Raw genomic sequence first — 22,798 nt, forward strand, 5'->3', positions numbered from 1 at the left:
TTCTTCACGCAAAATGAAGTTAGTGTATAACCATACATTTATACTTGATAACACCACCTCCCAGCGGACATCATGTAAATCAAATCATTTTTAAATAGAACAAACTCATTTCCAATCTGCTTTTGAGCTCATAATTCTGTACAGTACAGTATACCGTAATAACTCTTAATGGTAAACAACTGAATGCATAAGTAATAGGAAAAAAACATTTCCTGAAAATAATAAAAATGAGGCACACTTTTCAAAATGAAGCTTTATTCTCATGAAAACATTGCTTTGAAACCAATCATTTTAGTTAGTTCAGCAATTAAAGGCTGTGATAACCCAACATATCTAATCCCAGATTTTTTTTTCATGTAATACTGAGCTAACCAATTGACTCCATGGCAAACCAGAATTTTACAAAAATATAGATATGTGTTTTCTGCATTGACCTGTTCATTTTACTTCATTTCCATTCATTTGATTTTTTTCTATCTAAAAATGAAATGTATTTAAAAAGAAAATGCACTTTTTCACTCAATCCAACCCTAAATCAAGCCATTAGTTTATATAAAAATGGCTTAATTTTTTTCTCACCACGCATGAGTTGGATAAATTTATGAAAAGTTATTGTAAAAATACAAGTAAAAAAAAAGACTCCCTTTGTTTTCCAGTATAAATTCAGATTTTTAAAAAAGGGAATATTTGAAGAGCGTATTGGCAGACATGAGCAAGGAGCGGCAGTGCGAGACAGTCACCTTGAGCAAGTAAACACTCTGCCTTTTAGTAACCATGGTAAATGCAGGATGAAAATTACAGTATCCCAGCTTAGATGTTGCAGCGGTCAATGAGGAATCTCAACAGATTTCAACAATGCATTCGTACAGGAGGACGCCAGTTAAAGGACACAATTAAAAACAAAAAAAATTCCATAACTGTTTCTAAAATGGCATGTTTTATGGTTTTCAATTACTATGAATAAAATCTCTTTCTCCTATCACTCTTGGTTTGATTGGATTGTTAAAAGGTCCCATTTTTATGTCACCTAGTATTAATGTTTCCATTCAACTTTGGTCCAATTGAATATAGATATATTTTAGATAGAGTTACAGCTGTGACAGTACATTTCAATTCTCTACGTAAATTGCAGCTCCTCCTCCAGGCTTTGAGACAAACAAACTTTGTTTTTCCATTGCTGCTCTACGAGGATCAGGGAGGTAGTAAGCTTCCCTCACTGCTTGCACGAAGGACTGAACTTTGTCACTGGGAACCATAGACACAGCGCAGCCGCCCCAGCCTGCTCCTGTCAACCGGGACCCCACAGCGCCTGATTTCCTGTAAGCAGAGGAAACAACCAGAAAGAGTTTAATCTACATCTGTACTCGCACTATCAGCATTATCTAGTGTCGTTATGGAATTTTATTCTTGTTGTGGGTGCACTGCTTTGTAGAGGTTTTAGAGTTTAGACAAGACTATACATGTCTACTTTACTACTCAGCAATAATGTTATGAGCAAAACGTCAATGAGTCTCGAATCTTTTTTAAAACGTTTTTTTTTTTTTTTTTTTAACCTTAACTTAAATTAGTAGGTTATCTTGAAATAACTTTGAGATATAAATGTTGCAACATTAACGTGCAGTAATGTGAACTGGAAAATATGAAACATCCGGCTCGCTTCTTTTTAGAGTGTGCCATCACGCTTGTCAGGGCTGTTCTCACATTCTCAATAATATGCTTTGCTAATTAAAACAAAACAAAACAAAAAAATAAAATCACTTGGTATACACACACCTTGTTGTTTAACCATACACCAATTAATTACACAAATTTGCTAATTAAGTTGCGACGTACCCATGTCTCTCGCAAATTCCAAAACTTTTAACAGTCTCTTCCTCAGCTATCTTGGTTGGGATTTTCTTGACTTTTGCTTTTGCTGTCGCTGGAAATTTTCATCGTTCGATTGCTGCCAACCCCCAATCAAATTGGATTGGATGTCTATTGCTGTTAGTGGCAGCCAATTAGTTAATACTTGAAAAAATATATATATATAACCCGATCTTTTACACCCAATCCTCTGAGAAAAATGTGATCTGGCCCAATTTTGGTTCAGGTGATCGGATTGCGTACATTTAAAACATATTAGTGTTGTACAACATGATGATACACTGTATACTGTATCATCGTGTTTAGCAAATGAAAGGATTTCTAGTTGGCCCTTGCATCCTTCGATTTTTCTGAAAGCGCCCTCGGACAAAAAGGTTTGTACACCCCTGGCTTAAACGTTACCAGACTTCAGGGTATACCTGAAAGGGGCTCAAGTGAGACGTACTCACAGACAAATATCCACTAGTTGGTCTAGTTCAGGGCAGCTGCACTCATACAGATCTCTGCAGCTTGCGTGGCTCTGGTTCATCAGGTCACCCAGTAGCTGGATGGACTCTTCAGCCTCACAATCACACACATCCTTAAAGCGCAACACACGTGAAGCCTCGCCGTAGACATGTTTGGCTCGCTGGTACAGCTTGAAATGTGTTACTGCGACAGACAAATAAAGAAACATCTTGAAAGGATTTCAGAAGTGACAGCACCAGTCATGCTTTTTAAGTTCTCACCATGTTGAGTATTTGCACTGAGTAGCTCTGTGGAGAACTGCTGCGATGTGATGTCGAGAGCTTTACAGATCTCCTCTCGGCTGTACGGCTCGGGATGTAGAACCTCATCCACAAGAAGCAGCATCTCCTCCAGAGATGCTTTCAACTCCGTCTGCACCTGTGCCAGCTTTAGCAACCCCTTTTGGTTCAACCCTTTGGCTTGGCCCAGCATCTGTGTTCACAACATCATAGTCAAACCTCATGGAACACTACATGAATTCCTTTAGTTTTGTTTCTAAATAGTAATAATTTACATTTTACAGTATCTTGATTCTAAACTAATATGATCGATAAAAATTCGCCTTCCCATGAGGTTTCACCTTTGTGGCGATCCGACACTCTACCACACGAATGTTAAAGTGAGAAGATGCCGCTTTATTCATCTCCAAACAGCAGTTGGAAATCACAAAAACAGCACCGGCTGGGAGCTGGACATCAATCGCCCTTAACGGCTCAAACTCTATCAGTTTTGCCTGTTGGAAGACACATCACACACAACAGATTCAATATACTATAATGTGGAAATCTTATCCATTAAATGAGTGTGTTCGTGACAATTCCGACACATACAGTTCCTTTCTCTGCCAGGAATGAGATGGACTGGTCCATGCCTCCTCCCTCTGTACCAATGTATCGCTCACATTTTGCACATATCTCTGCAAGAGCTAGCTAAAAAATAGATTAAGAGGAGGATTATGTTTGTTAAGCAGTTCCACTGATTATCACAGAGTTTTAGGTTTACTAGTTTTAGGCTTACTTTGGAGAGGGACTTCTGATTTGCCTCCATTGTTACGAGCCCAGCACAACAAACAAGGGCACTAGAACTGGACAGACCAGAGCTCGGTGGAACATTGCCGTCGATGACACACGACATTCCTGGTAAACGTGTGATCCCAAACTTCTCCTGTTGTTAACACAAAATGCTTAGTTCAATGACAGTCATCAATTCAAAAATGACATTATGAAATCTTTACCCCATGTTTGGCATACTAGACAATGTGACCAATGTTCATGGCCTACCTGAATGCCCTTAACACCACACAGGAAATAATAATACCACTTCGGGTTAGTTCTGTCAATAACGATTTCCTCTGAACAAGACACAGTGATATTGCTACAGGATAAAAAGAGATACAAAAATCACACATATGATAAATAAGACTCTTAAACATGTTAAAAATTTTAAGGACTAACTTGTACAGAGGATTTATATTGGCCAGCTGGATTGTTCCCAAATTATTCACTGAGACTGCAGCAAAGATATTCTGTTCAATAGCCATTGGCAAAACAGAGAAACCACAGTAATCAATGTGCTCTCCTGTCATAAAGAAGAATCCGGAAAAACAGCACTTAAATGGAAATCAGGAAACGTAGATACACTCTTTAAAAAAATACTAGTATATCCTGATGTGCATCAAAGAAATAGAGCAAATAGTTACTTGCTCATTATTTCATCATTCAATAGAGTCCATTACAGTAAATGTTAAGAAGATAAATTTGTAAACATCCAGTTACCTATTAGATTGACTCTCCCAGGCGCACATGCATAGAAGAGCGGAGTCTCTCCATAATGTCTCTCAAAAGCATTTTTCAAGTTTTGCAGCCATTAGAAAAAAAAAAAAATCAACATTAATACACATACCCTGATAAGTCTTAATCATTTATCCCTTCTGTGCTCACCTTTCATCATCAACGAGCGGGACTTTGAATTTGGGAGGATTAGTGGCCATTTTCATTTAGATAAACTACTTCAGATTCTTCTCAGCCAGCAGAGTAGCTCAGAGTACTGTCTGTCTGGCATCCTGGCCGTGATCAGCTGACGGCCAACGGATCCCGGATGCTGATATATCTGAATCAAAGTCAGTTGTTAAAAGTCATTCATAAACCAACGCATTCACTCAACCAAATTATAACTGACTGGGGAACAGCACAGCAACACGGAAACGATGGGCCAAAGAAGGGAGAGGAGTCTGGCTGCAGCCCGCCTCTCTCAGTACCCTGCGCCGCTCTTCTCAGTACCCATCCCGCAGACAGGAAATGACGCAATACCGCTGCTCTCAGTTCCCTCAGACCGGAAATGTCGTCAACCCTTGCGACGAAAACAAGTTACGTTATTTCACCTCTCGCGAAGAAAACACGGTAAGTGGCCGCACTGAAAAAAAGTTTTTAAAAGCGTATGCATGTTTAAAAATGTTAAATAGTTAAACAACACTTGCGGTGAAAATATGAAGTGTTTATTCTGAGTTGAAAAGACCGTACTTATATCTAGTATTCTTAATGTAATTTAAATAATGTCTTCCTTTACTAACTGCATATGACTTTGCTCTACTTATATTGTTTAATACGTACTGATGAATTCAGCAGCGAATTGGCTAATGCTGCTAATGATTTTACTTTTTTTTTCACAATGAACAGTCTTCTTTGTGTAGTTTTCATTATATTGCACTCTTATTTTTCATTATGTACATGCCTGCAATTCGCAGCTCGCTGTTTTTGTTGTTGTATGGTATTGTTGTTTTGCCTTCATTTGTTTTGTCTGGTCCTTTGTAGTTTGAATGTTGTCACATGATCCAAATAGGACAAGGTTGTAATTTTTTCTTCATATTGTTACTCTGCTTAGCTATATATTTTTTCATCATTATTATTATTATTTTTTACTAGCTCCTTGATCACCACCCCATTGGGAAGAAACTAAATCACGACCCCCAAATGGTAGTCTTCCCATGCAGATACAGGGATGTCACACAGATCCAAATGGAAGTAAGTAGCATAAGTAGTAATGTACTTTAGATTTTGGACTGTGCTGAACACTTTTTTTTGATAGACATCGAACACTGTAAAACCCACTGTGCAGACAGGACCAATGGTGACAATATAAGACCATGCCGAGCTTCATGGACGGTTCAAACTCATCCTGCCCAGGAACGGCTGGTATGTTTTTATGTCTGAGACAAATGTTGTGCTCAGTGGAAATCTGGATAGGCTTATTATTCCTTATATTAGTTAACAATTGGACATAATTGATTATTTACTCTTTGTTTATTTAACCAATCAACATTCTCAATAGCTTATGCAAATCTTGAATATAAAGAGGCCAGAAATGGTGTTGATTGTCTAAAAAAAGAAAGTTTGATTGACACGTGCTGACTTTTGGAACGTTGGCCTGAACAATGAAATGGAATCAACTGTGAATTTTTAGGATTTAGTTTCTCTAAAGAACATAATGTCACTTGTACAATTAAGTAAAATGTAACTTTTTGTGTTTGTTTTTTTGCAGATATGAAATGCATATTTATAACTTGTCTAACAAGTAGCTCATTCAAAGGTATAAAAATGTATTTTTTGGCGTGTGTAGGGTATTATTTTAACTATGTAGCCTACAGAATGATTGTATGGGCTCATGTAGGTGTCTGCGTACGTTTGTATTTATATAACATATGTCCGTGGGTATAGATTATGTATTTTTCAGGGAAGGACCATATTTGTGGCTGACCCCTATGTTGTTGCAACATGGTGAAAGCCTACAGGATGTGACCCACACATGCATTTGCCTGTAAGGCTGATTAGTAACAACTACAACTTGGAGGATTGGTTCATTTTCAAAGAACAGTCAAATCATAACAAATTAAATGATCCAAATTCCAATTATTTGTGGGAAGAAAAACAGATCCAATCATCAGAACAGAGAACTATTGTTATCTCCAATGAAATTCAGTATCCATTCATATTGGCATGGCGTTTCCATGATGATCCAGAATAGCCTTGTTTGGTTTTGAAGGTATGTTCCAGTCGATCCTTTTATGTTGCCCCTTCAATTAAAGCAGAATTGCACTCCAGATGATTCATCCATTCATTTGAAGCAAAATTCTAAAATGCCACTCTAAAATTACGAATGTTTTGTTTCAAGGGCGTTGGCCCGGTCTCAACATTGGTAGGGACGAATATAAAGCAAATAAGGTTGCTCAAAAGTTGGTGGGGACAACTTTAGCATCCTGAAAAGTTGGTCGTGTTATGTCCCTACCGTCCCTATGCAAACCTACGCCATTGTTTTGTTTGCATGAATCATTTAAACCTGACTGGTTGGTGTTCTTATGCATGGAAACACGTTTGTAATTGTTTAACTACTGTATTTAATATAAACCTATATTTTCAATTGCAGAAAACGTTTACAGTCAATCAACAGGGGAACATGGAAAGAGAGGATTGGAAGTGAAATAGAGGTATTTGGAAAAGTGTGTATATTCATTGATTCAAAACTTGAAGGAAGTGACTCGGTTAAATTCTTACGTTATGGTTTTCCGGGACAGCCATAGGGGAAGGACTGTGGCATCTTCATGTTGATGGTAGGTGAGTTTAACTGTCCAATTTTGTCTTCTGTGATATTTGTATTCATTTATCCATTTGTAGTATGCTCTTTGCACTGTTCTGGATGCTCTCTTTGAGTTTAACCATTGTAAAATGAAGTTCACCTAATCATTCAAATTGGGCTACAAAATATCCTTGTCGTTATTCTTTATTTACACTTGTTTTTAATTTTGTTAGACTGATATGCCAACTCTGAGGAAGTGGTGGTGTATATTGCTAGCGGACAATTTCAAACTTGGGTGCATGGTAAGTCTTTGAAACTGTTGATATGGCATTCATAGGAAAGTAGGTGCACAGCACCTTAATTCTTTGTTGGAAAATGTGGAATACTTATTTTTGTATTTTTTCAACTTATGTGAGCCACAGGAAAGAGTTTGCCCTATGGACAGATGAGGCAAAAGCATTACTGCAGGGTTAAGTGCCACCAGTCTATCAGTTACAGAGGTGAAATTTGAATATAATTGCTGAGGTCAGCTTTTAAAGACTTTTTAGTGTCCATTACTCTGACGCACTTTTGAACATGCCCCCCTTTATTCACTGATTTATTTTTAGGAAGAGGTGCAACCACAGCTCCTTCAAGTTAGTGGTGGCCCACTCCAAAAAGATATGGCGGGAAAAAATGGTAAGATTGTTTATATACCTAGTTTAATGCAATGCCTGAAAAGAAAAATCAAGTATAAAATTAACAAAGCATCATTTTTATTTTACTTATGTAATATTCAAATAGCTCTTTTCTTTCTCTTTTCCAATGAACAGTTTTGCTAAAAGGATTGTGCAAGACAGCACAAAAGCCTCGGACAGGGCTGGGGGTGTGGAATCAATGCAGTAGGAGTTCCCAAGTATCCTGCAGATGGAAGAGGATGAGCACGAACTACAATGTCTTGGAGCCATTCAAGTTCTGTTTCAACCATCTGGAAGATGGATTTACCTTTTTTGAGGAGATTGTTGACTAAAGAAAATATCTGGTGTTCTCTCAATAATAATAAAAAATAATAAAACTAAAAAAATAAAGTTTACCACATTAGAACTGGTTGTATTGAGTTCATTTTTCTACACTTATAAATTAGTTGTTTTTTTTCTTTTATCCCAGATGTTAGTTGTAGGTAGTTTTAATTACCTGTGATGAAGGCGGGAGTGCTTGCCGAAAAATGTCAGGTAATTAAAACAACCTACAACTATTGTCTGGGATAAAAGAAAAAAACAACTAACACATGACAACTATTTTGTCATTTCTGTTTGAAATAAAGGTGCCTTTCCTGGAGCAGAAAGTTTAATATAGTTTCTGAATTAGTTAATTAGGATCTTCACCCACATGAATGAATTTAAGTAGCAAAATGAAAGACAAAATTGGTTTGGTTGCAACATTGAGAGAATATTACGTTTTTGATACATTAAATTGTAATGAAGCTATATTAATGTGTCCGTTCATGAAAATGTAAGGATGACAGCAATTTCTAATAATTCTCAATTGGAGTATATTTTACAATTGACAAACTAAAGTACACACTGTGATAGGTCACAGGCGATCTTTCAGTCACTAATTAAACCTTTATTGCAATAGTGTGTATTTTAATTTTGATGTACTGTAACCGTGTTTTTCATTTTGGTAAAATCAGCAGGCTTTGGCAAACTGACCGCGCTTAAAGAGTTAATCTCCCGATTTCACCAAATCAATTTAAGGAGCATGGAAATAAATTATTATTTAAATAATAATGAGTGATGCTGAAACCGAAAATAAAAGACGTGCGAAAAGAAAAGTAAACTAGTATTTACGTTCGAATGGACGCTAACTATTACGATAAAACCGGAAGCTCGGAGCTCGAGCGCTACTTCATGTTGTCATTTCCGGTCTGAGAGCTGCGATATTGCGTCACTTCCTGTCTGCGGGATGGGTACTGAGAAGAGCGGCGCAGGGTACTGAGAGAGGCGGGCTGCAGCCAGACTCTCTTGGGAGAAAGGTGGGCCCTACCAATCGTACTGAGAGACGTAATTCTAAATACTGATGTCACCATGTACTGCAAGAATGGCGGTGTTTTCTTTAGACAAGAGGACTACACTACCCAAAATGCAAGACGCATGTTCCGTGGGGGCGTAGTTACCTCCTAAGTATCAAAATGAAAAGTTATGACTCTTAATAATATGGTTTTTCAGGGTCTTTGGTATCCAACCAGTTAAAAAAAATTATGCAACTATAGATTGGTGCAGTAATGCACATGAAAAGAATATTTCAAACGGAGTTTCGTTGGTGCTAGCTGTGCGCGCGGCTTTTCAAAGTAGGCGACCGACATGGTAACGCTCTGAAAAAGGACCAGTGAGCAACCGGCTAGCCAGAGTTAGCTTTTATATTTTACTGGGCTAAATGATAAATAACGTGGTGCCAAACCAATTGGTGTCCAGTAAATAGCCACGTCAAAATATGCGCAAACCTTTAAAACACGACCCGTCCGTATTGGAGGTCTCGCTATCTGATGGTAAACGAAGTAAAACACGACTTGTTCATTCGCTTCACCGTCCCGTAAACGACGCCGATGTTTAATATAGATCCACGTGAAAATCTGACCCGGGTTTTTCCTAAAGGTAAGAATTTTGTCAGTTTGTATCCACCGCCATAACTTTTAGCCAACTTGTTGCTCTCACGTTTGGCGACTTTATGGTACATTTCGTTAGCTCAATAGCATAATGTTTTCGGGGGAAATAAACAATTAAGTATAGTCAATTTATATATAAACTTCGTAACATTTTGCTCATCCAGCTGTCAGAACAAGTTTACGATTAAATAGATAAATAACAAAAACAGCATAAGTCTGAGGTGGAATTTGCTTTGGCATTTAACATAACATAACCATTACCTGGAAATATTGGGATATGGTGATTAGCTAAAATCTTAAGTATGTTTCATTCCTTTTGTATACTCTGACGCTGTGTGAACTAATTTTCACACTTTCTATTGATTAGGGATTATAGTACAGGTGAGCCACTCTGCTGTACTGGTTTCACTGACTGTAAGTAATTGAATTCCCTGAAAGTAATTTGCAATTTGACAGGAAAGAGTTGAACTTGGTGGAGCGGTTGTTTGGGGAAGCTTATTCGCTCAGGCAGATCCTGACTCAAAATCCACCTTGTACTGTATTCATCTTTTCTTTTCGGCTTTTCCCTTCAGGGATCGCCACAGTGAATCAGTTGACTCCATTAACCCTGTCCTCTGCATCCTCTGCTCTCACACCAACTACCTTCGTGTCCTCTTTAACTACATACAATTATATATAATTATTTACCAAGTCCCAGATAGCCCGAATGACAAACCTTTCCATCTAATTGAGTGTCGGTAATGCGTAAGTCCCAGATAACTTCATGTATTCATTGTGGTATGCCCAGATAGCCTTGTATGCGGATGAATTCAAATATGCAGTCTCCATCTTTGAAGTTGGACATCTTTCATCCTTGCCAAAACTGCCAAAGGCAAAAAGACAACTTTTTTTAGGCCGATATTTGGTCAAAATATGACAAAAGGAATGATGCTATTAGGCTACTGATTTGATAAACAGTACAATAAATACCAAGGTACTGCTTAAATACTCGTACTGTGTGGATGTCTCCCTGTGCAGCATCTGCGGTCATGTCTTTGGATTTTGATGGTGCTGCGTTCCAAACTCAGGATGAGGATGAACAATACGACCAGAACGACATTGACAGAGACCAAGAGGTAAGAAAAAACGTTTCAAAATTTTGGCTGATTGAATGAAACATTCATTTTCAAACCTGTCTTGTTTCAAGATTTCAACATTTTCTAAAATTTGCTCCACCACAAACATATATTTCATGTTTCCACAATATTCATTTTGAGCATCAAATATGTGTTGTCGTTTGGGACCTGTTTGAGGAATAGCATAAGCCGTTCAATCTAACTGGTATGCAGGGTTGTTTTTATGACTCACACTCTGAGCTTGTGTTGCTATTGGCCCTGCTGGGTTCTTCCTGGTGTGTCACTGAATTGCAGAAACCATGTGGTTAACCTACTTTCTCACTATTACTTGATTTGCTCACAATGCCTCTACTTAAGAGCTAGGCTAAAGTGACAAATTATGTTCTCATCTTCTGCAACAATAAGACTAACTGGAGTTTGGGATTCTATTAATCATCTACCGTTCACATTCACCTAATGGCTCCTATGTCTTATAGACTAGTTGGTCAAGTGGAAAATGTTTCCTGCCAGTAAGTGGAATGTTTCTGCTCTATTTAGCTTCTCTATATGTTTTGTTCAAACAATCGAGTTCTTTTGGAGTAAAACACATGAGTTCTTTTGGGAGTCGACCACATGCCTTGGACTTAGTTCGGATGTTTGGAAAAGTCTCCTCTGGTGAAACTGGTTAGGATGACATGAACTGCATTCGCTCTTGAAGTGGACATATGTGTTTTTTATGCTAAATGTGTAAATGCGATGATATGGGTCCTTTTTTTGATGACACGGTGGAGGATTTAAAGACCATTCAACGGTCCCTATGGCAAGTAAGTCCAGTTTTGTTTTTGTTGTGTTTTTTTTTTTTGGTCCAATTATTTGAGGTGTTTAAAGACAGAAATGCTGTTTGTTGTGTTACAAAGGGCTATGATATTCTTGATGGAGTGGCAATGCTGTATAATGATTTTTTTAGTCATTTTTTGGTCACTAAAAGCATAAAACTGAAAATAATGGTTTATTGGGATTTAGTGCTGCCACATTTAATCGACTGATCATCATGTTACAAGACATTCCCTTCTTTCAAGCGACAGAGAATAATTGTGTTCTATGGCTACATTAACATAGAACTTACAAAAAGATATTTCAATCTTTCATAATTTGAAAAAAGTTTATTTCGACTATATTCTTGCATTATGAGCAGTTAGTTAGTTGATCATTATAATTAACGTTGTTTATACGTCGTTGGTAGTGAATGAGTTAACCTCAGAATTATCCAAATACAATTTTTTAAAGCTGTACACATATGGAGTGAGTGCCAGCATTTTTGTTATACAATGGCTGAGCTCGCAAGTGGTCTCATTTTATGTGCGTAAACATTTTTTGTCTGTTATCATTAGAGGCGCACGATAATTATTGGTCCGATAATAGGAATTATGACATCATCCCAATAAATCCAATAACAATATATGTTATATGTCCTTTTAATAATATTTTTAGTGTCGGATTGGGATGTGTGCGTTTGTTTCCACTCCTGTTTTGCTCGTATGCAAAGTTTTGTTACTTTTCTAGAGGCCGTATTTTTCCTTCCCTGAGTTACGTATAAACCGTTCTATGTCAATTAGCAAATGTTTGCATTTTACAGTGTCATATTTACAAGTTATTGAGAGGTCTTTTGGTTATTGATGGGCTTGCTGTTCTATAATTGCCAGGCTAAGAAAGTTGTTTCATGGACCAAGACCACAAAAGTCTCTTCTCCCGTTGCACCAAATGTTTTATCTGCTGACAAAGCACAATACCTGTTGGGTTTATGTTTGTTTTAGATCAGTGCTCATTGTTCAGGGGAAACCATCGTCAACGATATTGACTGATTGATATACATTAAAAAATGATATATATTATCGGTTATCATATCAGTATCGGCCTTGAGGAGCAGGAAGTTATCGATATCGGTATCGGTTTCAAAAAATGGATATCGTGCATCCCTAGTTATCATTTATCTAGGAAATCGTGGTTTGCATTTTTAAATTATTTGCACAACCATTTTTCACATGAGGGTCGTCGATACTAGGTCTTATCTGTCCCTTTAAATAGATAATTCATATGATAATGATACACGTGAAGATTTTTTTTTTAATTGCATATTTTCGTTCTTTGTTTACCCTTTTTTTATTCCTTTGGTTCCGTTAGTTTCCGCCCTTGTTGTGTCTTGTTTCATGCATTTTATTTGTTTTACTGTTGAAACTTTGTGTTGGTTCTAAATTGTCCTATTAAGTCCTTCTAAAAAAATAGCATATTGTGATAAAGTTCATTTTTTTGTGTAATGTACTGATAAACGTTAGACTTTCATATATTTTAGATTCATTACAACTGAAGTAGTTCGAGCCTTTTACTGTTTTAATATTGATGATTTTGGAAAAAAAAAGTCAAGAATAGCCAATAATCCCTATCTCAAAAAATTTGCATATTTCATCCGACCAGTACAAAAAAAGTGTTTTTAATACAAAAAAAAGACAACCTTCAATTAATTATATCAGCTATGCATTCAATACTTGGTTGGGAATCCTTTTGCAGCAATGACTGCTTCAATGCGGCGTGGCGTGGAGGCAGTCAGCCTGTGGCACTGCTGAGGTGTAATGGAGGCCCAGGATGCTTCCATAGCGGCCTTAAGCTCATCCACAGTATTGGGTCTGGTGTCTCTCAACTTCCTCTTCACAATATCCCACAGATTCTCTATGGGGTTCAGGCCAGGAGTGTTGGCAGGCCAATTGAGCACAGTAATGCCAGGGTCAGTAAACCATTTACCAGTGGTTTTGGCACTGTGAGCAGGTGCCAGGTCGTGCTGAAAAATGAAATATTCATCTCCATAAAGCTTTTCAGCAGATCTCATGATAGCTAGCTGCAATTACCCTGCCCTTGATAAAACACAGTAGACCCACACCAGCAGGCACCCCTGACCATCACTGACTGTGGGTACTTGACACTGGACTTCAGGCATTTTGGCATTTCCTTCTCCCCAGTCTTCCTCCAAACTCTGGCACCTTGATTTCCGAATGACATGCAAAATTTTCTTTCATCCGGAAAAAGTACTTTGGACCACTGCCAAACAGTCCAGTGCTGCTTCTCTGTAGTCCAGGTCAGGCGCTTCTGCCGCTGTTTCAGGTTCAAAAGTGGCTTGACCTGGGGAATGCGGCACTTTTAGCCCATTTCCAGAACAGGCCTGTGCACGGTGGCTCTGGATGTTTCTACTCCAGACTCAGTCCACTGTTTCTGCAGGTCCCCAGACTCAGTCCACTGTTTCTGCAGGTCCACCAAGGTCTGGAATCGGCCCTTCTCCACAATCTTTCTCCGGGTGCGGTCACCTCCTCTGGTTGTGTAGTGTTTCCTGCCACACTTTTTCCTTCCCAAAGACTTCCCACTGAGATGCCATGGTACAGCACTCAAGGAACAGCCTATTCACTCAGAAATTTCTGTCTGTGTCTTAGCCTCTTGCTTGAGGGTGTCAATGATGGCCTTCTGGACAGCAGTCAGGTTGGCAGTCTTGCCCATGATTGCGGTTTTGAGTAATGAACCAGGCTGGGAGTTTTTAAAAGCCTCAGGAATCTTTCGCAGGGGTTTTGAGTCAATTCGTTGATTCAGATGATTAGGTTAGTAGCTTATTTAGAGTACCTTTTCATGATGTGCTAATTTTTTGAGATAGGGATTTTTGTTTTTTTCTGGACTTTTTGGCCAAAATCATCAATATTAAAACAATAAAAGGCTTGAACTACTTCAGTTGTGTGTAATGAATCTAAAATATATAAAAGTCCAATGTTTATCAGTACATTATTAATAATAATTATTAATTAAATAATGAACTTTATCACAATATGCTATTTTTTTTAGAATGACCACTGTTTTTACAGCTCTTTGGAGCAGTTTCAGTTCTAATATTGCAAAATGACGTAAATTTAGGGGGGTTGTTATCCATGTTGGCTGCATAACCATGATAACTCATTGACCTGAGTGTTTTTTTTCTGCAGCTTAGACAGCTTATTGTTGAGATGCCAGATGATGACATGCTGGAAGATAGTCGAGAGTCCTCCTGCACAGAGCAGGAATATTCACCAATCTGCAATAAAAATGCCAGTAACAGGTACCACAATTATCTTCTTTTTTCTTGTCATCCTCTTTTTCTTCTTTTTATATCATGACAAACATATTTGCCCTTTTGATATTCTTTAAACAGTAGATTTCCAACAAGTCTTACTGTAGAATTTTAAATGTATTGTTTTTTTTTCCCCCGTTTTCTTTTTCAATTAATTAAACCTTTTTATAGGTCACTCATTTGAGTCATTGGAGGCCATTGACGGTGCTACACGTCCAATCCGTTTTGACAGGGGGACGTTGGCAGTGAATGATTGCTGTCAACCCTCCCAGTCAAAATGGATTGGATGTCTAGCAGTATCGATGGCTCTGAAAAATGAACGTTCACTGTCAGTCCTCCCATTTTGAATGAATTGGACATCTGCTGTTGACTATGGTTGGCAGTGAGTTGACAGTAATTACTTTTTTTTTTTTTTTTTTTTCAAATTCTTTTTTTCGATTTGTTTAAAAATCCATCCACAAAACAAAGGGGTGGAGGGAATCTTAGAAAATATTATAATTTCCTTTTTATGATTGGTTTTACTTAAAAATAATAGCTTAAATAAAAAAGCTTCAAACTGAAATTATGCTCTTTATTAGAAACAAAATGGATTTTAATGCTACTTTAGTCATGATTGATCAACTTGGCCATTTTAATGCAGTTTTTATTAACATATTTTAAATTAATAATTTCTTCAATAAAGAATTATTTAAAGAATATTCATAATTAAAAATATATTGTACACCATATATATTAATTGAGATCTTTATGATGCAATGGTTTTTTTTGTTTTTTTTTTTAATTAGCAAAAATAGTCATTTGCCCTTTACTTTATAGGACAAGTTATAGTATACAAGGTAAAATGTCCATCCCTGGTAGATTTGTATGGTCATGTTCCTTTGTTGTCTTTACAGCCCACAGTCCAAAAGGAATCAGCATGGGTCAAACCGTCCTCTGCCAACTTCTAATGAGCAGGCATGATTTTGTTGTTGTTCATGTTTTATAGTTTTCTATTATATTTTAAATTAGAAATGACTACTCTTAATATCTCTTTAAAGAACTACGGAGAAAACTACATTCAACTGCCCCGTGGTTTTGCTCACGAGAATGGAGGAGTTGAGATTAATGGTCATCAGCGGCATGCTCAAACTCAACTTTGGGCTCAAATGTGCAACCAGCAGCCACTAGATACACAATTCGCTCAGGAAGACTGCACACGTACCAGCATTGGATCAGAAAATTCTGGGGAAGTCAATGGTTTTTACACCAACGAACCTTATGGGTCGAAACCACACCTTCGTGCTCTTAACGTTGTAAATCATAATGAAGAAACCACAGGTGATAAATACGACAACGGTAACTACAAAAATCCAAGAGACCATTTTCACGTAAGGATCAATAAATGCCGCTTATCTGGTGTTGTGGTCGATTGTGATGTACTTTTAACATGTTTACTTGTTTTGAATCTGTAGTCTGGAGCAGTGGAGCGACATGTGACGGATCACAAGCTCATCTCCAATCCTCAAATTTCTCCGCATCAGAAATTGAGCTCACTGGCCACGCACCGACATTATCCGTATGATCAACTGCAAAGAGAGTTGCTTGACTCAACACAACGTAAGTGGGATGCAAAGGCAGGGAATCCCAACCATTTGTTAGGTTGTTTTCCCTCCCTCCACACGGTTATATGTTTGAGTGATTGATGTGATATTCTGCTGTCTTTTAGAAACCGCTGAGAAGGAGGAACTTGCCCAACAGCGGACAGTTAACCAGGCATATAGAAATAATGTTGTCGAGTTGGAGCAAAAGCTGGAGGATTCCAAACGCAATATAAGAGAACTTGAGCACAAGCTTGGAATTCTCAAAAGTATATTTCCCTTGTAATCTTGGCATTTAAACATTATTAGGATTGTTTGGACATTATAGGACAAGTAAATATCTTATCTTAATTGGAAGAAACAAAACTGACTCCATTACGACCTAATCTCTGTGGACATCACATTTTGGGTGATTTAGGCCGCAATATTAACATTTGGTATACATGTGTGAGTTTCATGACCCCAAACGCCAGATCTCAATTATAAGTCTATTATTTTTCAGACTTTAAAGCGCACTTAAAATCTTTTTTTTTTTTTTTTTCCCCAGAAATTGACAGTGCACCTTATGTATAAATTCTGGTTGTGCTTCATCACCTCAAACCTATTTTATTGGAGCTTAGCTGCATTATACTAATCCAGCAAAGTGTTTAAGGACAGACATTAATTATACATAGGACTAAGAAATGAAACTAATAAAAAACAAATCCATAAAAACGATAATTTCAATGTTGAAAGATGAAGAACAAATGCACTAGATTGATGCACTGGTAGTACGCCTTGCATTCAGGATCGCCTTATAAATGAAAATACTCATTCATCTGTGGTGCACCCTGTAATCAGGTGCACCTGTATGATCCAAACAATACTATAATCATTGTTATATTTTTTCCATGAATTAATACAATTTTAAATTGATAAAATGTTAATAGAAACAAAATAAGAATTAATAAAAACAGAATAACTTTCATAGTATTTAAATGAGTGGCCTATAAAGGGTTAAGGGGGAGCAGTTACTCTATTGTGGACTAAAACAAAGGTGTTTCTGTATTCACATATTTTCCATTTTGATGCCCAACTAGGAACACTCCCCTCCAATTGAGTCTTGTTTTCTACACAGATGAGAAAGCTAGTTCTGACGCAAACGTTAAGGAATTGAGTTGTCAACTGGCTAAGGCCAAAAAGCAGGAGGTTCAAATGGAAAACAAAATTAAAGCGAATGAGCAGATTATATGGACCCTCAAAGAGAGCGACCGAGAGGTAATGTGAAATCCATGTCAATTGGGAGGGTTGTCAGTGAATGTTCATGTTTCAATGCCATTGACGGTGACTTCTACTCCTCTTTCCTGTCTCCCTCTCCCACCTAAATTGAATGTGACTGGTGGTTGTGGGTCAGTTTTTTTCCCCTTGCAACAATGGCTGAGTAGGTCTTTGCCCTTTTAATCGGTGTAAAAATTTCCATATTTAATCTGATTTCAGAAAACAAAGGAACTAGGTCTGGCTAAGGATTTGGCGGACAGTTTAAATCAACAGATATTGGAGTTGCGTCGTTCTGAGACACTGTCCAAACCACGTGAGCGACATGATAGAGACATTACCGTCATCAGGGAGCAGCATGAAGCCACACTGTTGGTCTTACAGCAACAGCTTGATGCCAAATCTCAAGCTTTGGATGAACAGGTTTGGGTTATCAATACGTTGATCGGTTTGGTGCTGTCAATTCAATAATGATACATTCTGAATGTCTCAATACATATATTTTGCCTGATTGATTGAATGTGGTTTTTCCCTAACGTAGGGGAGAAAGAGTTTGGTTGTCAAAATTTTCACTTTCATGAATATCTTCCCATCAACACATATTTTGAATAGTGATTCATTTATTACAATGAAATTTCATTTTTCCCTTTTATTTTATTTTTTTCTTTTCAGTAACTTAATGTCTATCAGACTTCTTCAAACTTTGTGACAACCATACCCATTGTCGGGTTGATTCTCACTAGGTGTGTAACAGTACACTAAAATGTAATTTCAGTTCGGTTTGGTTATTTTTTTGTGACAAGTTGGGGAAAAAAATACTTAAAATGGTTATATTTTTTAAAATATATACAATAAAAGTGGGTTGATAAATAAAAGCGACCCATTTGGGTGAAACTTAAATTGCCGTTAGTTTTTAAAAGAACAAAAATTGTGTCAATTTTAACGTCTTAATAAAGTTATAAATAAGCTTAACTGTAAACTTTAAACCCATGAACATGACAAATGGAACTATCCAAGTTTACAGATTTTTGCAAGAAAGATGAACGTATCCAAATTTTCTGCAGAAAGCACGAATATGGTTGCAGAGACAAAATCTGGCTGATTTCATTGTGGGGTGATGCCATTTTATGTGGCCGTGCAGCAATGTCTACGCACAAATTTGGATTCATCCACTTGTTTTTGTCCATTAGTGAGTTTAATCGGCACCGGCGGAAGCTTAACCTAGATGTCACTTGGACTTCCTGGTTCCAAAATGTTTAGATATTCCTTTAATGTTCTTAGAGAAAACATTCACTTACTTGATGCCAACACACACACCCACAGCACTGTACATCAGCAAATGCACATGTACCCGTCCAGTTTTAAATAGTATTTATATACTGTATACTTAATGGAGCACTTTAGAACCAGGTTCCCCCCAACTAAAAACAAGCTTGCCTGTCTCCTGGGTGCTCCCAATATTAGTAAGTGTGGAGGAAGAAAGAAGAGGGCAGGTACTTGGTACTTAGGCACAGTGTGGTGTCATACCATGACTAATTTCAAAACCTACAGTTTGCAGAAAGATTTAACTTTAAAAAAAACAAAAACAAAAAAAAAACACCCAGGGCAAACACCTATTTCTTAACTAAATATCTTATGCATGAAAGCATAATGCACTGCCCTCTGGTGGTAGAGTAATGGCAAATGTAACAACCAACCCCATTCTCCCCTCTTTGCTCTTGTCGTGCCATATTTTCAGATGGATTGTAATAAGAGGTACCAACAGCAGGTGAAACAGCTGGAGCAACAAAGAGAAGAAGAGCAACTAAAGCGTGCCGATGTGGTCAATGCTCTTAATCAGCGTCTGGAGGAGAGTCAGCGCCAATGTGCCACGCTGCTGCAGACTAGTAAGCCAAAGCAAAGTTGTCATACAAGTGAACAGCCTTCACAGAGCCATCTTTCCTTATATTTTACTGTGATTTAAATTTTAATTCTCTAGGTTCTGTGCTGGAAATAAATCAACTAAAGATCAATCTAAACCAGGTCAAAAAAGCCAAGGAAATCAGCGAAAATATGAACAAAGTGTTACTGGTTTGTGATATATTTTTATCACTCGAAAACACTTTATTTTTCTAAAACATCTTTTTTTACCCTGCAGGAGGATATGGATCAGTTGAAAGAGGAGATTACGCGATATGAATCTGCTTTGAACCATGGTCTTATTACATTGGATGGAAAAGGTGACTGCGAGAACCAACTTACGGAATCCTGTTTGGACTTGGGCTTTAAGAAAACAACCTTGACAAATGGTTCTCTCCACAGGTAGTGGTCCAACTGGCCATTTTCATCATAAGGTCTTATTCTCTTCAGGGGATATTGAATTGAGTGCACTTCCAAACATTTCTCTTCTTCCTCTGCTTGATCAGGATGGCCTTGGCCAACTTGTCAGATTCCAATTTGCCAAAGGATGCTTTACTTCGAGAAGAGGTGCAGCGCTGCCTGATGTGTTTAAAGGCAAAGCGGCAGAAGATCAGTAACTTGAAGGAGCAACTGCAACAGAGTCAGATCCGAGTGAACGAGCTGGAGACCGAATTGGAGGAAGCCAAGCTCGGTTTATCGGTGAGAATTAAAACCTTGGCACTGAATTTGTATATCATAAACATTTAACAGCAATTACCAACTCTAAGGGACATCTACTGTCATCAGTGGCAGCCAATGAATTAAAATACATTAGTATAGTAAGCCAAAATGTTCATTAAAAAAAAGGAACACTGCACTTACAGTAGATTTTATTTGTATCTTAATTTGCTTAAATTTGCTTAAATATATTGTTCTACGTCAGTGGTTCTTAACCTTGCTAAAGGTACCGAACCCTGCAAGTTTCACATGTGGATTCACCAAACCCTTCGGAATTAGATAATGAAGCACTTTTATTTTTAATTCAAAACAGATATATCTAAGCTAGCAAGATAATAATTTATTATAGTCCTGTCCAAAATTATTTTCATTTTTACAGCATGTTTTACGAACAGATCAAAATTTGAGACCATGCTGCCCATTGGTCTGTTGAATTCCCTCATATCAAGTCAACCTTCTACTGAGCAAGCCACGTCCTTCTCGAGGACAAGGAGTTAAAAGAAATTCATTAAGCCTGTAAATTAGGAGTAAACCAGTCCAAAAACTGGTCTGAAAAGCCACTTTGCTTAGAGTAGTTAGTGTACCAAAATAGGGCTCTGCGTTTCTTTACCTTCGCCGAACCTTAGATTTACTCACCGAACCCCTGGAGTTCGATCGAACCCAGGTTAAGAACCACTGTTCTACGTAAAGGACGTCAGCCAAGGTCGGCCCCCCACATTTCTACCGCACCAAATCTGGCCCCTTTTGCAAAAAGTTTGGACACCCCTGGCTCAGAGTGTTCTTTCAACACAAACTCCCATTCAAACTTTAAATTGTCATACAAGAGAGTGGGCTTTGAAATTGTATTTGGATTGTATTTATGAATGTCTGCCTCCTCCTTATTTGATTTGTTTTTTAGTTTGTTTTAAGAAATTCAACTGTCATTAACACAATTTATATCAGCACTTTTCCTACAGAACAAAATGTCAATCAGCAGCACTTTTTTTTATTTGAAAGAACAGGGATTTTTGTCTGATTTGTGTACTGAGAAATTATTTTTGTTTTATGCTTTGAACCTTTATTAAAAACTTTAATCGAGTTTTATGTTCTTGGAAAGTATAGTTGTAGACTACAGCTAAGTCAGGAAGCTGTAATGCGATATTATTTTTGAAGGAAAGTCATCCATTTTCTCTTCATTATTACTCATAACATGCTCACAAAAAGTCGATTAGTTGTCCGATTATTTTGTTATGAAAATAATCGTCAGTTGCAGCTCTAAACGATATTCTTTCCACTGGGATTGAGTTAAATAGTATTTACTAGATTTTGTTCCCTAAATATTTCTAAAGAGACTGTTCTGTTAAATGTGAATCTTGTAGTTTAAGTTGAATACAACTGTACTTAACTTGATTGATGCACTTTAGGGGAATCAAAGGTCATTTGAAGATTTAATTCAGTCTTACGTATACCACGAGAGAGAGCTCCCGTATCACACTTTGAGAACCACTTAGCTACTGTAGGTATAAAGAAAGCATGTGTGTCCATAGGTTGTACAGTCCAGCCAGATCAAACAGCCAAACAGGACTGAAGGGGACCAAAATGAGTTCACAAAACTACAGGAAAACACACGACTCTTGCAGGATAAAGTGGAGGTTGGTTGCCAGTTTAGTTTCATTTTTTGTTAGTTGAAAACAAGGAGGTTATTTACTTACTGATTGTTGCTTTTTGTTTTTCCAATGTAGATGTTAAAAAAGGAAATTCAACAGCGGAAGCAGAGTGAGGAGAACCTGCAATCTAATTACAAGCAGCTCTGCCACAAGATGAAGGAGATTCAGGAGACTGCTAAGCGGTAAGAGACAAACAAGAAAATTGAAGATGATAGACGTCCAATCCCTTTGGACTTCTTCGATGTCTATCGACATTAATGTCAGTGAATGAGTTACTTGTGTTTCTTTCTTCATGGAGATCTGAGCAGATTAATCAGCAGCATATGGACGATGTGGTGAACCAAGTCAAGAGAGAACTCATGATGAATCACGACGCTCAGGTTGAACATCTGACAACACAATATGAGCAACGCATCCATCAGCTCAAGTACGTGCCTGGTGTGTCTGTTTAAGGTTTGAACCGAACAGATCACTCAACATTTTTTTTCCCACCCGTCCAGTATTCAGCTGTCTGAGGCCAGACATGAGATTTCTGCTGTGCAAAAGGAATACATGTCTATGTGCAAGGAGAGGGACTCATTGGAGAATGAGGTATACTCGGTGAGATGGCTTGCTTATCAAAATTGGTTGCTCCCTTGAACTCACACGGAATGGTACAGAGGTTTTTAATTTCTTTACTTGTTTAGCAGAAAAAACAAGAAGAGGGCAGCGCCGATTTGGAGAAACTAAGGTCTGAACTTGAGATGCAACATCAAGCCTCTGTAACGCAGCTCAAGACTGTCTGGTCCATGGAGAAGGAGGCAGAGATCCGGCGACACGTGGCCTCGGCCAAGGCTGCTTGGGATGAGGAGCACCATCAGGTATGGCTGGACAATTTTCAGAGCCCT

General features: G+C 37.8%; 2 protein-coding genes and 1 long non-coding RNA gene across 25 annotated transcripts in view; 2 read left to right on the top strand and 1 right to left on the bottom strand.

The window, feature by feature from the left end:
- On the bottom strand, positions 1-9,935 carry galk2 (galactokinase 2). Of its 5 annotated transcripts, none has more exons than XM_057837073.1 (11): positions 9,848-9,935; positions 4,313-4,482; positions 4,149-4,236; positions 3,828-3,951; positions 3,654-3,747; positions 3,391-3,537; positions 3,204-3,302; positions 2,954-3,106; positions 2,595-2,805; positions 2,316-2,517; positions 1-1,317 (listed from the first exon to the last, which is right to left on the bottom strand). In XM_057837073.1, the coding sequence occupies exons 2-11, from the start codon at positions 4,367-4,369 to the stop codon at positions 1,110-1,112; spliced, it is 1,383 nt and encodes a 460-aa protein (XP_057693056.1). In that variant the 5' UTR covers positions 4,370-4,482; positions 9,848-9,935; the 3' UTR covers positions 1-1,109. The 5 variants fall into 5 exon arrangements, with proteins under 5 accessions (XP_057693056.1, XP_057693054.1, XP_057693055.1 ...); XM_057837071.1 differs by lacking the exon at positions 9,848-9,935 and adding an exon at positions 9,425-9,544; XM_057837072.1 differs by lacking the exon at positions 9,848-9,935 and adding an exon at positions 4,552-4,639.
- LOC130916380 (uncharacterized) lies at positions 4,649-8,047 on the top strand. 12 transcript variants are annotated; one of them, XR_009063262.1, is made up of 10 exons: positions 4,678-4,772; positions 5,184-5,217; positions 5,295-5,393; positions 5,458-5,564; positions 6,793-6,853; positions 6,941-6,976; positions 7,176-7,244; positions 7,359-7,467; positions 7,551-7,620; positions 7,755-8,044. It is a non-coding gene; the product is annotated as an uncharacterized LOC130916380 (long non-coding RNA). The 12 variants fall into 12 exon arrangements; XR_009063264.1 differs by lacking the exon at positions 5,184-5,217 and having other exon boundaries at positions 4,649-4,772; XR_009063260.1 differs by lacking the exon at positions 4,678-4,772 and having other exon boundaries at positions 4,779-5,217; positions 7,755-8,043.
- The window catches only part of cep152 (centrosomal protein 152), a 27,596-nt gene continuing 13,706 nt past the window's right edge, over positions 8,909-22,798 (top strand). Inside the window, exons 1-18 of one of the 8 annotated variants that reach the window (XM_057837067.1) lie at positions 8,909-8,956; positions 10,604-10,701; positions 14,694-14,806; positions 15,712-15,772; positions 15,856-16,185; positions 16,270-16,414; positions 16,524-16,664; positions 17,513-17,652; positions 17,872-18,072; positions 19,388-19,535; positions 19,628-19,719; positions 19,787-19,950; positions 20,055-20,247; positions 21,792-21,896; positions 21,987-22,093; positions 22,210-22,338; positions 22,412-22,511; positions 22,598-22,771. In XM_057837067.1, coding sequence (XP_057693050.1) covers positions 10,615-10,701; positions 14,694-14,806; positions 15,712-15,772; positions 15,856-16,185; positions 16,270-16,414; positions 16,524-16,664; positions 17,513-17,652; positions 17,872-18,072; positions 19,388-19,535; positions 19,628-19,719; positions 19,787-19,950; positions 20,055-20,247; positions 21,792-21,896; positions 21,987-22,093; positions 22,210-22,338; positions 22,412-22,511; positions 22,598-22,771 — 2,430 coding nt within the window. In that variant the 5' untranslated portion in view covers positions 8,909-8,956; positions 10,604-10,614. Of the gene's footprint in view, positions 8,957-9,103; positions 9,576-10,603; positions 10,702-11,046; positions 11,211-11,241; positions 11,505-14,693; positions 14,807-15,711; positions 15,773-15,855; positions 16,186-16,269; positions 16,415-16,523; positions 16,665-17,512; positions 17,653-17,871; positions 18,073-19,387; positions 19,536-19,627; positions 19,720-19,786; positions 19,951-20,054; positions 20,248-21,791; positions 21,897-21,986; positions 22,094-22,209; positions 22,339-22,411; positions 22,512-22,597; positions 22,772-22,798 lie in introns of those variants that run through there. The other 7 variants (XM_057837062.1, XM_057837064.1, XM_057837065.1 and 4 more) reach the window with 7 other exon arrangements.

This window comes from Corythoichthys intestinalis, chromosome 5 (genome assembly GCF_030265065.1).
Source record: "Corythoichthys intestinalis isolate RoL2023-P3 chromosome 5, ASM3026506v1, whole genome shotgun sequence".
NCBI lineage: Eukaryota > Metazoa > Chordata > Actinopteri > Syngnathiformes > Syngnathidae > Corythoichthys > Corythoichthys intestinalis.